A 15813-nucleotide genomic window follows, 5' to 3' on the forward strand; every position below is an offset into this window, starting at 1 on the left:
AGCATGGCCTGATTGTTCCCACCCTTCGGGTTTACTACCGTATCACTTGGTAGTGCCCCCTTAGGGAGAGTATTCAATGCTTGAGAAATTTGAACCATTTGTACTTCCAAGTTGCGAATAGAGGTAGTATGGGAGGCTATTTGGGCATCGGAGTCAGCATTCCTTTCCATCATTTGTTTGAATATATTCTATCCGCCCCATCTCATTGTTTGAGGAACTTTTCCCTTGAGACAAATATGGAGGTGGATTATTGGTTTGTTGATACATCGGGGGCCTTTGAAAGCCCGGCCCCCATTTGCCTTGATTATTATTATTCCAACCCCCTTGGTTTCCATTACTGCCCCAATTATTATTGTTGTTCCCCCAATTTTGATTGTTGTTCCCCCAATTGTTCGAGTTGTTGCTATTGCCATTGTTCCAATTCCCTTGGCCTTGGTTGCTGCAATTTTGATTATTCCCTTGCGGTCTCCATTTTTGATTTGGAGCATTGCTCCGTTGACCTTGGTAGTTATTGGCATACAACACTTTCTCACTTTGATCATCATACGAATCGTCTTGATTGTAACCACTACCACTTTGCTCATATTGATCTTGACTGTTTTGCACATGTTGGCCATGCTGTCTCCTCTTGTTGACCATGACATTTACCCCTTCCATGGAATTTACTTGCTTTGTCCCTTGAACTTGCTGAAGTTAGGCCTTTGCTAACTGATTCATAGTAGTTGTCAACTCGGCTATGGCTTGTCCGTGATCATAAAGTTCCTTGTGAAGATGAATGACATTAGGGTCACCTTGAGGAATATTTTCCCGACTTTGCCAAGCTGAGGTTGTGTCATCCATCTCATCAAGTATTTCACAAGCATCGGCATAAGGCATTTTCATAAAATTTCCCCCAGCTAGTTGATTTATCACACACTGGTTGGTCATGTTGATACCCTTATAGAATGTCTGCTGAATCATTGCTTCAGTCATATTATTGTTTGGGAATTCATTGAGCATTGTCCGGTATCGATCCCACATTTCATATAGGGGTTCATTTGTAATTTGAAAATTGTCCGGCCGAATTCGGGGCGGGACAATTGCATTTGTGTAACCTTCATTGGGTAGCACCCGGTGTGCTGCCCGTGGAAAAGCTGGGGGAGGGTTTGGAATGTTGTCATTAGCCTAGCGGCCTCTTCTTTGGACTTGAGGTTCTAGATTAACCTCATCCTCACCATTGTCATGTACCTCCTCCCTCGGAAGAACATGTCCGAGGGCATCATTATGAGACATTTGGTACCTAAAGCGATTGATACACAAACGTTAGAAAAACAGAAGGAAAGAAAAACAAGACACACAATTAGTTAGATAGATAGCCAACACCGTCTAACTCCCCGGCAACGGCACCAAAAAGTGATGGAGTCCAAACCTATACCACTATAGAGTAGCGAGGATGGTCGATGCAGTTTTACCTAACGAGGTCGGGATCGATTTCCACAGGGAGTTAATTTGGATTGGAGTTGTGTATCTAACTAATCTAGATGTGTATGTTGTTCCTAATTGCACTTTCAAACATTGCTGCAATTGATTATATTCTAATTTTATACTATAGTATGCTGAGTGTAAGCTAAGTACAATATTTTTGGTGAAAGTTTTCAAGTGTTAAAAGGCACTAGGGAAGTGACTTCCGCCTAGGTGAGTATTTAATGGGTATCAAGAATCTAGGACAAGTTTGTTATGATTGGGGTCGTGATATAACCATCACACATAAGTCCTCACTCTATACCCCTCGGTAGTTTGAGTGACTTTGCCCGATTTGGCTTTCTCAAGCCCAAATGGGTGTTCATACAATAAAAGTGAAATTGGCTCAAGTCGGGTATTACTATCTCTAGGTTTAACCCTTTAATTGGGGCTATCAATCTCTTGAGTTCACCCCAATTCCTTGTTAACCTAATTTTCCTAGACTTAGTCCCTCTTTCTCAAGAAGAGCCAGCCTAAGTCATAAAGGCATGCATCAGTGTTTGCAACCACTAATTCAATAATTTTAGCATAAATTAGGCTAAATATCACTAACCCATAAACAATTAAGCCCTAAAATTCAAGACCTATTAAATACCCATACTAGGGTTGGGTTAAAACCCTAGCTATGTGATCTAGATACTCATAATAATAGCAGAAATCAAACATAAAGATGAAATATAAGCCATAATATTAAAGTATAAGATGAAAATCTAAAGTTTAAAGGTAAATCTACTGTAAAATTTCCCAAAAAAAGAAAAACCAGCTTTTCACGTGCTCTGCTGAACAAAATTAACCTAAAATAGATAAAAGGATCTAGTTATACTAGGCTAAAATTTCTGGATAAAAATGCCCCTGCGGAGGATTCGCGGACGCGTAATTCTGACCGCGTCCGCGTCCGCGCTCGAGCTTTTGCGGCCGCGTAATAATGAGCGCGGTCCGCATTTCTTTAATACTGAGTTTGGATTGGGCTTAGTTTTGCTGACCAAGTAATTTCAACCGCGTCCGTGTGTGCTTCCATCGCGGCCGCGTAATTTGGACGCGGACCGCGTTCTTCAGTAAAGCCCGACTTGCAGGGTCTCTGAACATCAAGATGTGCTCTCAGCGGGATTCCCTTCGCGGTCGCGCCAAAGATTTCGTGGCTACGCCTTTCCGACATGGTCAGCGGTGATTTTAGTACTCAAAGTAGCTTCTCTGAATCTACTTTCGCGGACCGCGTAATAGTGGCCGCCTCAGCGGTAGTCCTTACGCGGCCGCGCTTTTCTGCCGCTCTCAGCACTCTAGTCTCAGCCTTGGATTCGTGCAGGTTTGACTCCTTCATGAGTTGATTATGGCTTCTTTGCCTTATTTTGACCAAACCCTGCAAGCAAGCACATTAAGTTAATTTTCGGGAATACCTTTACGCATTTTTGACCCAAAAGCTAAGCAAAAGAGAGCAAATAATAGACTAAAACCCCTAGTTATCAAGCTTCAGTTCCATATACCAACATGTATGACGTTGCCCCAGTGGATGTCCTCATGGTGATTCGATTACCCAGTAAGGCAAAGGATAACTTCTCGTGCCATTGCTTATGATTGTCTACTATCTTCCGTAGTATGATTTTGATGATTTTGTTGGGTGCTTCCACTACTCCATTCATTTGTGGTCTGTAGGCTGTAGAGTTGCGGTGGAAAATTCTAAACTTCTCGCAAATTTCCCTCATGATATCACTATTGAGATTAGCTGCATTGTCAGTGATGACTGACTCGGGTATCCCAAATCGGCAGACGATGTTGCTATGGACGAAATCTTCCACTACCTTCTTTGCTATGGCCTTGTAGGTAGATGCTTCGACCCATTTGGTGAAGTAGTCAATGGATACCAAGATGAAACGGTGAACATTTGATGCAACAGGCTCTATAGGTCCAATCACGTCCGTTCCCCAAGCGGCAAACGGCCAAGGCGAACCCATTACATTTAACTCATTAGGAAGAACCCGGATGAAATCCCCGTAGATCTGGCACTGGTCATCCTTCTGCACATAACGGATACTATCACTTTTCGTGGTCATCCAAAAGTATCCGGATCTTAAGATTTTCTTGGCTAAGGTGAAGTTGTTCATGTGGGGTCTACATGTTCCTGCATGTATTTCTTTTAACAATCTGGTTTCTTCTGGGGCATCTACACATCCTAACAGACCCAAGTCTAGGGGTCCTCTTATATAGGACTTCCCCGTTGAGGAAAAAGTGATTCGCCAGCCTTCTGAGCACTTGCTTTTGATTATTAGTAGAACTTTATGGATACTCTCTTGTTTCGAGGAACCTTTTGATGTCGTGGTACCACAACTTACCATTTGGCTCTTCGTCTACATGAAAATAGTATGCATGTTGATCTCTGATTTCTACCTCGATAGGGTCGATGTATTCTTATCTGGATGTTGAATCATGGATGATAGGGTTGCAAGAGTTTCGGCAAACTCGTTCTAGATCCTGGGAACGTGCTTGAACTCGATTTTGTTAACTTCTTGCATAACTCTTTTACACAGTGCATGTATGGAAGGATCTTGACATTCTTGGTAGACCATTCCTCTTGAACTTGATGTATCAATAAATCAAAATCCCCAATGACCAAAAGCTCTTTGATGTTCATGTCAACTGCTATCCTGATCCCGAGGATGCACGCTTCGTACTCGGCCATATTATTGGTGCAAGGAAACCTTATCTTTGCTGATGTTGGGTAGTGCAGTCCTGATTCCAAAATTAGGACTGCCCCAATTCCTACTCCTTTGAAATTTGTTGCTCTATCAAAAAACATCCTCCATCCTGGGTATGATTCTGCGAATATCTTCTCTAGCAAACAACACCTCTTCATCGCGAAAGTACGTAGTGAGCGGCTCATAATCCTTGTCCATTGGATTCTCTTCAAGGTGATCGGCTAAAGCTTGTCCTTTTATGGCCTTCTACGATATTTACACAATGTCAAATTCGGTGAGAAGAATCTACCATTTAGCTAGTTTTCCTGTAGGCATCGGCTTTTGAAAGATATATTTGAGCGCGTCAAGACGGGATATTAAATGTGTGGTGTATGCTAACATGTAAAGCCTCAATATCTAGGTGAGCCAAGTCAAAGCACAGTAAGTGCACTCTATCAAAGTGTATTTGGCCTCACATTGTGTGAACATCTTGCTTATGTACTAGATGGCCTGCTCATTTCTTTCGGTTTCGTCGTGATGTCCCAACACCAAACCAAATGCATTATCCAAGACTTACAGGTAAAACAACAGTGGCTTCCCGGGCTCGGGAGGAAGCAAACACTGGTGGATTTAACAAATACTCCTTAATTCTATTGAAGGCTTTCTGACACTCTTCTGTCCATTTAGTGGCAGCATCCTTCTTCAGCAGTTTGAAGATAGGTTCACAAATTACTATAGACTGGGCTATGAAATGACTGATGTAATTCAGTCTACCCAGGAAACTCATCACATCCTTCTTGCTCTTGGGCGGTGGCAACTCTTGAATAGCTTTGATCTTTGAAGGATCCAGTTCTATCCCTTTACGGAATACTATGAAACATAGCAACTTTCCAGTAGGGACTCCGAATGCACATTTTTTAGGATTCAGCTTCAAACTATACCTCCGCAAACGTTCGCAAAATTTCCTCAAGTCGTACAGATGTTCTGAACTCTTTCGGGACCTGATGCTGATGTCATCCATGTATACCTCAATCTCTTCGTGAATCATGTCGTGAATGAGGGTTATCATGGCCCTCATGTAAGTATAGACAGCATTTTTGAGACCAAACGATATGACTCTAAAGCAGTAAACTCCCCAAGGTGTAGTAAATATTGTCTTTTCTGCATCTTCTTCGTGCATCAGGATCTAGTGGTACCCAGCGAAACAATCCACAAATGACTACAGTTCATGCTTTGTGGAGTTGTCAATGAGGATATGAATATTCGGTACATGGAAATCGTCCTTTGGGTTGGCTTTTTTGAGATCTCGATAATCCACACATATCATGATCTTCCCATCCTTCTTGGGCATTGGGACGATATTTTCCAACCATGTAGGATAATTGGTGACCCTCACTACGTTCGCCTCATTTTTGCTTGGTTACTTATTCTTTTATCCTAAAACTCAAATATAGCTTGAATATTTTGGGTTTTTGTTTGACTGGTGGTCTAGCAGTATCGGTAGGCAATCGATGCAAAATGATATTAGTGCTTAACCCAGGCATGTCATCATATGACCATGCCAATATATTGATGTATTGTCGTAGGAGCTCGACCAATTCGTCCTTCTGCTCTGCTTCTAGATGGATGCTGATTCGGGTTTCTTTTACATCTTCTTCGCTTCCCAGGTTGACCACTTCTGTCTCTTCAAGGTTAGGCTTTTTCTGGATTTCCAGTTATTCGATCTCTTGGAGATTATCTGGTATTATGCTTTTGTCGTATTGCTCATAATCTTGATCGCTTTGCTCGAGGGTTTCGTTATATGTCATAATCGCGGAATGCGGGTTTTTATCGTTTTGATTATTGAAAAGAAAAATCAAGTATAAATGAAGTGATAAATAAATTTGCAATAATTTTAAGAAAGCAATTCCTTATATCATCAAAAGAGGAACATCTGAGCGTTCAAAGAGACAAATGACAAAAAAGTACAAACATGGTTCAAGCCTGAATTGACCGTGCGCTCGCTTCAAAAATTTTACAATTCCACACTAGCAAGACTCATGGTGAACCAAAGACAGGCTGGCAGTCCAATTTCGCAGGACCTCTCCTGGTTCGGCATTTCGAATGGTTGGTGTCTTGATATTATTTCTTTCACATCATTCCTCGATCATGGTCATGAACAGCCTTCCCATTCCATCAACGATGTTGTCCTCTAGCATGGAGATCTGACCCATACCCAAAACACGCTACGTCACAAAAGCCTTTTTCCCGAAGCTACTAGTACAAGTCTTCCTAGTCAGAGGATGGTATCATATGCCAGCTCTACCTTTCTGTCCATTCGGCTTAATCGGCTCTGTTATCCTATCTGATCGGGCTCCTAGCCCGATTCCTGGTCTGTATCCGTACTTCATTATTTCCCTCATGGCCATATTTGATCTATACAGCGACTGCATTCCCAGGTCTTGCTCAATCTCTTCTATTTATGTGGTTTGCATGGTCTCAACTACATGGAAAGCCACCCCGTCTAACCCTTCTATGAACGGGACTGCATATTCCAGATAAGCAGATTGGCTCCATTCTCTGTGGATTACGATCTCTTGACAACCCCACTCTAACTTCATGCATTGGTGTAGGGTAGATGGGACTGCCCCTGCCATGTGTATCTAGGGTCTTCCTAGCAGTAAGTTGTATGAAGATGAAATATGCATCACTTGGAATAGAATGGGAAACTCAACTGGTCCATTCTGCAGAGCAAAATTAATTTCTCCAATGACATCCTTCTGCGACCCGTCAAAAGTCTTTTCCCTCACATGACTTTCCTTGACTTCTCTTAGATGGATACCCAACTTTCGTAGAGTAGAGAGCGGATAAATATTGACTCATGATTCTCCATCAACCAGTACTCGGGACACCACCTTTCTCCACATTTGACAGTGATGTGTAAAGCTTTGTTGTGACCCACGCCCTCTATAGGAAGTTCATCTCTTCGGAAAGTGATCATATTGGCTTCAACCATTTTCCCAATGGTTTCTATCAGTGCCTCACTAGTGGTCTTGCCCGGCACGCTCACCCCACTTAACATTTTCATCAGGGTGCCTTTATGACTGACAGAACTTATTAGCAAATCCATGATTGATATTTGCACTGGAGTCTTCTTCAGTTGTTCCTCCACGGATTATTTTTTGGTTGACATCTTCTTCCAGAATTCTATGGCCTCCAGATCTGTTATATTTCTTCTCTGAATTTATTCCCTTCCTAGATTCCATCGGTTTACATCCTCAGGAGTGTAACACCTCCCCGACCTAGTCATACCGTGAGCTATTGCAGAATCCATTATCTTGGCTTTCCCTTTCTGTTGATATGTCCACGGGACTGTCTTGTATTCCCGAACCTCCTCATCCTTGGTAGTAGCGGTGGGCTGTTGCTGGTAAGTCTAGACCATTACCGTAGGTTTTAACTGTACTATGATCATTGGAGTCCTTTGAGGTGGGACCCTTGGAGCCTCAGCATTTCCTATTATGACAATGGTTCCTTTCAAGACATAGTCTTCATCTAGGGTAATCATATTAGCTCCTTGATTCTGGTGATTTGGCAGTGGGTTACGGTTCACATTAAGCGGAGATGGGGTACACTGAATGGCTCCACTTTTTATTAATGACTCAATTTCATTTTTTAGTTTGAAACAATCCTCAGTATCATGCCCTGGTACATTTGAGTAGAACACGCACCGTTTGGTTGCGTCAATGTTTTTTTAGGGATACTCGAGAACCCTTCCTTCTATCAAATGTATCAAACATGCTCTCCTCAGTCTTTCAAATAGTTGGGCCAGAGGTTTAGCAATCGGGGTGTAGTTTCTAAGACCTCTCTCTTCAAAATTTGGGCGGGGTCGGGGTGCATATGTGGGTAGGTTTTGATGAGTGGTAGTTTGAACTGGAGGTCATGGTGGGTTTGGATTTGTATGGGCTCAAGGTGGGTTATATTGATATTGGGTAGTGTAATATGGTTATGTGTTGTAGACTGGAACATAAGCAGGTGGGTGTGGGGAATGGGTGTTTGGAAAATAAGAGGTGTTTCCATGATGTGGATTTTATTAGTAATAGGGAACGATTGCTGATACCTCTTCCTTTTTCTTCTTTCTGCTGCCTATTGATCCTGATTGGATTGCTTTGCTAGCTGCTTGCAATACGGACATGGATTGTACTTTGCCAGATTTTATACCTTCTTCTAAGAAATCTCCTATTTTGACCAGTTCGTGGAATTTCTGTCCCATCATGCCCATTATTTTCTCGAAGTAAATCCCTTCCTGATCCCTGATGAAATACTTGGTCAGCTCACTGTCGTCCAACGGAGGTTTTGCCCTGGTGGCCTCTGATCTCCATCAACGTGCATATTCTTGGAATGATTTGGATGGATTCTTTTACACGTTTACCAGTGTGAACCTATCAGAAGTAATTTCTGTGTTGAATCGGAAGTGATTAATGAAATTTTCCGACATATCCTGCCATGCCCTCCAGTTTCCTGGATCTTGTCGAGTATACCAAGTAAGTGCTTCCCCTGTCATGCTCCTTATGAACAGCTTCATTCTCAACTTCTCGTTTCTTCCTACTCCAACAAACTTATCACAATAGGCTCTCAAGTATGCATGGGGATCACATGTCCCATCAAAGATATCAAACTTTGAAGGCTTGTACCCTACCGGCATATCCACATCAGGATGGATACACAGATCCTCATAGTCTAGACTTTAACTCCCTCAAGTGACCTGAAGGTTCTTCATTCATTTTCTCAATGCTCGTAATTGCTCAGACAGTAATTACTCCTCCTTATACCTAGCTTCCCTCTCCATTTCGGCATATTGGTCAATTTTATAAGGCATCCTGACCGTGACAGGTGCTGTGAAGGTGGGTTCTAAAATGGCATATACGGGAGGAACATATCGCTCCTGTGCAGCAGTATGTGTCGCGGGTATGTGTTGGTTTTGGTTAGTAGTAAAGGTGACTTCGTCACGGGGAGGGGTGTGAACTGTGTTAGTGGTAACCGGTGGGTTTTGTGGCGTTTGAACATAATTTGGTACGTAAGGAGTGTGTATGGGATGATTTGGTGGGTTTGCAGGGGTTACTGGAGGTATAATCTGAGTGGTAGGGACCAAAGTTAGGGTATTATTTGTCCGGCGAGTAGTAGAAGGAAAGTGGTCGGGGATTGATTCGAGAGAAGGAAAACAGGGTGGTTGTGGGAGCGTCGTCACGACCAGATGTGCCAACTCCCGGATGTGTTGTACTTCCTCCCTCAAAGATTCCATCTCCTGGGCCATCCTGGCCACATATTCGTCATTCCTCGTATCGTCCTTCTCTCACGATCTCCCCGTGCTATCGGCTACTACCAGAGCATTTTCAGTCGGGTTATCTGTTGCAGACATCTTCCCTTTTGATCTTGGGTTGTACGGTGGTTCTGCCAGTTTTGGATCAACACAAACCAACTTTTCTTTGGGGAATAATAATAAAGTAAGAAAAGACAAGAAATAAAAAGAAAAAGAACAAAAGTCAGTTTCAGCATTTGCACAAGTAATAGGCACATAGAGCAGTTAGTTCACATATTCAGGCAAGCGCATTCTCCTAAAAAATGTGGGACCTCTCTTTGCCGGAGGTAGGCCTAAGTCGCGAATTTTTGACAAACCATTAGATTTGACACATTCAGACTCGAGGCAAATTTTGCTTTCATTGATAGTGTTTGGATTGTAATAAGTTTGAGCAGAGGTTACATCGTTGTTTCCAACATTCACAAAATTACATGGGCTCAAACAAAATTGCCCTTTGGGAAATGAGAAAGTTTGGGATAAAGATACAAAGTGGGAAAAAGTGGGAAATCAACCAACTTTTAGTAATCATTCCCCATCTCCTCTTCTTCTTCTGGTTCTTCCTCCAAATCTTCTTCAAATTCCTCTCCATCATCATTGAACTCAGATTCTTCCTCTGGATCTTCTTCTGGTTCTGTCTCAGACTCAATTTGGATAAACTCCACTACTCGATCATTATCATCGGCGGGTGGCAGCATGTGATCAATTGATCCCAGTGTTGTCCTCATACAGTGGTGTCCTCGTCTAGAGAGGTACATCCTAAATCAACCTGAACTGCCTGAGAACTCATAGGGGTGAGTACGGCTGGATGCCCTCAAGTTCTATCAGCTCGATGAAATATTTCTTAAGAGTCCTCAAGATTGCTCTTCCGCCTAGCCATGACAACTTCCAATTGACCCATTCTCCACTTAAGTTAGTCAGCATCTCTCTCCACTATTCATGTCTGTGCGGGAGACCCAATGTCCCATCCTCTCATTGTGACTTCGAATCATGTTGTTGATGCCCACAAAGTAGTCAATTGTGGCCTATCGCTGAAAGAATTACTCAGTGGCCCAGATTTGAAGTAGCAGGTTACAACCCTAGAAGAAGTCATATCCCAAGGAGAATGCGGATAAATCTCTGAGAATCTCTGCTAACACTATAGGTACCAGAGTGGCTTGCAGGTTGCCTCGGAATGTTGCTAGAACCACGGGTAGCAAGTTGATATTGATCCGTCCTCTTTTTTGCGGGAAAACCAGCAGTCCTAGTAGTGCCAAATATAAGGTTATGGGCCAGAGACTCTCCCACATTGTCTGATCATACTGAAATTCTCCCCAAGTACCATCCATAGCTTTCACGATATCCGAACTTGTCGAACAATTGATCAAGCCTTACCCATCCATCCTCGATGTTTCTCAAACCCCGACTATTTACCAGACCCAAAGCATCAAGAAACATGTAGCCGGTCATGGTGACTGGTAGTATCGGTTTCTTCCCTGTAAATGGTAGCTCCACTAAACTAGTAACTTATTCCAATATTGGCACTAACTTGCAATCATCAAACTTGAAAACCACCTTGGCCGGGTCCCAGAACTCTATCAGCAGGCGAGTAAGCACCTTATCAGCTCGGATGTTTAGCAAGGCTGTCACTGCTCCTAGATGTGTCCTGATTTTGTCTCCATGTTCTCGGCAGATATTCTTACACCATTTCTTTAGCTTGTGTGGTGCTCCCATCACCATATTGATCTCGGGGATGTTTTGGTTGATTTCCATTTCTGAAGTGGGTAAAGAAAAGTGTTTGATAAGTTTTGTTTTGGATCTTAAGTGTCTCGTCATGGTTGGTTCGTCTTTCCATAGAAGTTATGTCGTTGGGTGCATGACCCATTGACATTAAGGTGGCTTTTTTAACTGTGTGTCGATGCCAAGGACCGACTCACCTAAGGTTTATGCAATATGACATATGTTTGCTAGAGTAGAGTGTTTCTTATTTTTGAATTGGACTGTAGACTGCAAGAAGTTATGCTAATTGACCTAACAAAGCCACTCTCTGAAACTAAAGAATTTTGAAAGAAGGTTCGGAGAGGTGTAAACGACAACCCTCACGTGCCATTGTGTGTGATAGTGTACGACCAAGACCTGATAGGAAGAAGTGTCGCCATGTTGTTGCACCCTATTTTGCGCGAATAGAGTTGCCACCTAACATTTAAAAGTATAGTAGGGTACCTATTTAAAGGTCATTTCTTTATTAGTCTGCTAACCGGTGATATTATGGGTAAGGATTCTTGTTCTTCTAAGGTGAAGGTGTTAGGCACCTCTTCAAATCTACTTGAGGTAGCTCCATAGGACTTAGACTAGATTTAGAGGATTAGTTATTTATATTCTGCTCAACAAGTGTTAGGGGGTATGACTTACTATATATAGGGTATGACTTACTATATATATCTAACATAAAACATGATATTTACAAAGAGAATGTGTAGTGTTAAAAGGATATGAGTTTATGAAAGAGTCTTTCAAGATAATAGTTGAATATATAATTCAAAGATTTTAAAATGTGTGCATGATGTTTATGTTTATGAAACATGTGAGAAAGGGGTAAGTTATAAAACACTTTGTACTTAAAGAATGTGGCTATTCATGTGATTCCAATAAAATAAAGATGTTGTAAGAAAATGAGCCTAAGATGCCTTGACTTTCAAAATCTCAATTCTTAGACTTTTTAAAAATCCTTTGCTGGGCGACAGCACTTTGTTTAGAAAGACTCGGTTTTCTTTTAGAAGGCCGGTTTTGGATTTCATTTTTTTGTTTTGAAAAGAGATATTGTCGTCCATTGCTAAGCTATTTTGGCTTCAAAGTCTTCATAAAATATTAGTGAAAAACATAAGAGATTAGCAGAATATGATTAACATATTAAATTTAATTACTATTGAGCCTAATGCTTCTTTTAATCCTATATCCTTTAGGTCTTGCCTAAGTTGCTTACATGATTCAAGAGGTAAAGTAAAGCATTTAATCATATATGATAAGTGCAGTGTCATATACATGTGAGAAATATGAATAACATAATATAATAAAACAGTAAGGAGTAAGGAAGGACTCTGGTTTGGGCCTAAAAGAGGTGGGTCTAGCAAACAGCATGAATAGACAGTAATGGGCTTCAGACTCCCAAGTGCGCAGATACAAGATTTGGGCCTGAGTTCTTTTGAGAACTCAGCAGGCCCAGTCGTTATACATGTTCAATAAAAAAGGTCATTAGATATGCTACTCTATGAATATAGTCATACATGAAATAGATTGGTAAATAGCTTAACAAAATTATAACACCAATAGTTATATGAATTATGAAAAATCATACTAATGTGGGGTCACATATGATGAAGTGATTTACATTGAAAACTTTTCATTGTCATTAAACACTAAACCTAAATTGAGTAATGAATGTCAATAGATTAAGTGTTAAGGGTAAAGTTTCATTCAAGACCAAGGCTCTCTTTGGATCCCTAACACTTCAGAGTTCGCAAAGGTCTCAAGACCTAGTACAGTGCTTGTGTCAAGGAGAGTAGCCCAACCAAGAGCTAAACTCTACTCCTAAATACTCCTAACCACTCACACTCACTCTTCTCCACATGTTTAAGTGCCAATGAGGCACTTTTAATATAAATCCCAACACCACAGTAATACCCTGCCACAGAAGTACAAATACATCTCCCATGATAATTAATGCAGAGTACTACAGGACTACAAGACAATCTATTAACTTTGTTGTAACCATATTTCAAAGGTAAGTGCATGATTCACTATGAATGACATGCTAAGTAGACTCAAAAGAAATCAGCTTCAAGCATACATAGAGGCAAAGACATTATTAGATTACTGTTAAGAAACCATACACCTAAGATCATAGGTCTTAAGGATAGGGGAGCATATGATTCAAATCTGTAACAGTCCATGAGCATATATACACTTCTCTTTAACAACTTTTAACTAGATTAATCAAAGATTGATTATGACCAAGTCTTAACATACAGGTCAGTAATTCCAATTGAAACTCCTAAAAAGTATTAACAAAGATATATACTAACAGTTTCAGTTAAACTCCTAATGAGCATTAGGAGAGGGAAGATTGACAATTACAGTTAAGGCTTCCAAGCAGCATTACAGGTTAACCACTACAACTAGTACTTCTTAAAGGGTGCTAATATAGACATAGATTAACAACTTCAACTAGAGATACAACTCAGTAAACTCAATTAAGAGGCACATGTTATTGACTTTAATTAGAAAATCCAAAGAGTATTGATAGAGATTCAGAACAGCAATCCACAGTTAAGACTTCTACGGGTATTATCAGAAATACCAAACTACAATTAGAGTTTTTAAAAGTATTAATAAGGTTACAGGTTCGCAACCTAGATTAGAAGTTCTAGGAGTATTAACAGGGTTACAATTCAACAAAATGCAATTAGGACTTCTAAAGACATTAACAAAGTCACAGATTCACAACTTCAACTAGGACTTGTAAGAGTATTAACAGAATCCTAAGCTGTCAGTCTTGCTTAACTTTAAAATCAATGACATAATCACTTCTTTCTAAGAGTTTTAACCTCACACTAATCTCATTGAGAACAAAGCATGATGTTATATCCAAGTAGTATCCATAAGAGATTCTCTTTAGAGTTCACAACCTAAGTTTATTCCATTTAAGAGAGAGCTTAATGGAGTTTCAAGACAATATGGGCATGTATGGGATCATGAAGGACAAAGAGAAGCACTGAAGAACAAAAATAAGGTGCAGGATCACAAGAACACTCACAAAGGACACTTAGCAGGGGTCATATTATGAAAGTAGTACTAACAGTATCACCATATGAGCTTCAGAAAAAGAGTAAGGGTATCATCTCATTGGGTAAACATGTCATGTGAGTCTAGTATGGGACTTCAGATATAGTGGGACTTAGTAACAACACTTTAACTCAACAAATATGTCATCATAATTCAAATACATTTGATCCATACTTCATAGCTTAAACTAAGTATAGGGGAATCTCATAATATACATTGAGACCTAGCTATCATAGGGAATGCTTACATGAACAATCATGAATTCAATCAGGTAATTAACAGAATCACAGAGGCATGTCAAAGAGATAATATTAGGTTTAAAGGTCATGAGCTAGTGTGTCTAAACTAAGGTAACAATCTGATTTTCACACCGAATAGATTCATACTTTGTCTAAGTCTAGGTTATTGAGTGAACTACAAAAAACATTCAATGCAGATTAGCATAACAATCATAACAGTGCTAATAGAACATTAGAGAGGTTTGAAACTACATATTAGGAACATTAAGAAGTTCTTTAGTCATGCCAAAGTTAACAGTAAACATGAATCATCAAATGCATATCAAGATCAACATATAATTCTAATTTTCAATAACCTAAAGAAGTTCATGATCGCAGAATCTACTTAACATCCACCAATAAACACATGAAAACAGTAAAAAAGTAAACATATTATGAAAAACATCATTCAACAGTTCATGTTCAGTAACTTGAACTAATAAAGAAGATTAAGGTTGAAGTTTTACTGACCTCCTTTGGGGTAGCAAACCAAACGAGTGTTTAAATTAGCCTTTAGAATATAAGAGCTCAAGCTCTCAATCAGTAACAAACTCAGAATCAGAAAGAAAAGGAGAAGAAGAGATTGAGTAAAAAACTTGAATCGCAATCAAAAGTTCCTTAGCACTATACTGTATTATTTCCTCAGATGTTAGCGAGGTTGGTGTGTATATCTTGCTGTGTGTTAGGTGAAAACTTTAAAATCCCCAATTTATAGTGGTTTTTGAAACCCTAGGGTTTCATAGATTCAAATTGATAGTGGAGAGTGACGGAGGAATGGTGATGCAAGCACAATCGAGTGAAATCAGAGTGAGGAAAGGGGAAAAACTAGTAAGGGTTTTACCTGAGTATGTGACAGCCGTTACACGTGAGAAAACCAACGGGCAAAGACAGGAAATCCAAAGGTCATTGTATTTGACCTCTGGCTTCGAATAATCATCATGCAGGGCTCATGCATGAGGGATTTCATTGCAGCATCGAAGGATTTGAGGACTGGAAGTTTCAAGTTTGTGTCTAGGACAGAGGACTCCGAGATTTCAATTTTTTATGACGAAATGGGTAAGCACCAGCGAGAATCGCAGATAGTGAAGCAAAAAGAATGATTTGCGGTTAAGATTTGTGAGCTTGCAAGAATTTGTGCAAGGTCTGTGACTGATTCGGTCATGGAGTCTGATAGAAGAGAGAGAGGAAAAGGAAATGGGGGTGGCGGGGTCTT

General features: G+C 40.5%; 1 protein-coding gene across 1 annotated transcript; it reads right to left on the minus strand.

Moving 5' to 3' along the window:
• Positions 1 to 153: 153 nt before the first annotated feature.
• On the minus strand, positions 154 to 657 carry LOC138899790 (uncharacterized). The gene has a single exon (XM_070186482.1). The coding sequence runs from the start codon at positions 655 to 657 to the stop codon at positions 154 to 156; it is 504 nt and encodes a 167-aa protein (XP_070042583.1).
• Between the last annotated feature and the right edge of the window lie 15156 nt (positions 658 to 15813).

Source organism: Nicotiana tomentosiformis, chromosome 10 (genome assembly GCF_000390325.3).
Source record: "Nicotiana tomentosiformis chromosome 10, ASM39032v3, whole genome shotgun sequence".
NCBI lineage: Eukaryota > Viridiplantae > Streptophyta > Magnoliopsida > Solanales > Solanaceae > Nicotiana > Nicotiana tomentosiformis.

Bases quoted from the DNA above. Each gene is read 5' to 3' on its own strand.
- LOC138899790 (XM_070186482.1), bottom strand. From the start codon at position 657: ATGGAAGGGGTAAATGTCATGGTCAACAAGAGGAGACAGCATGGCCAA.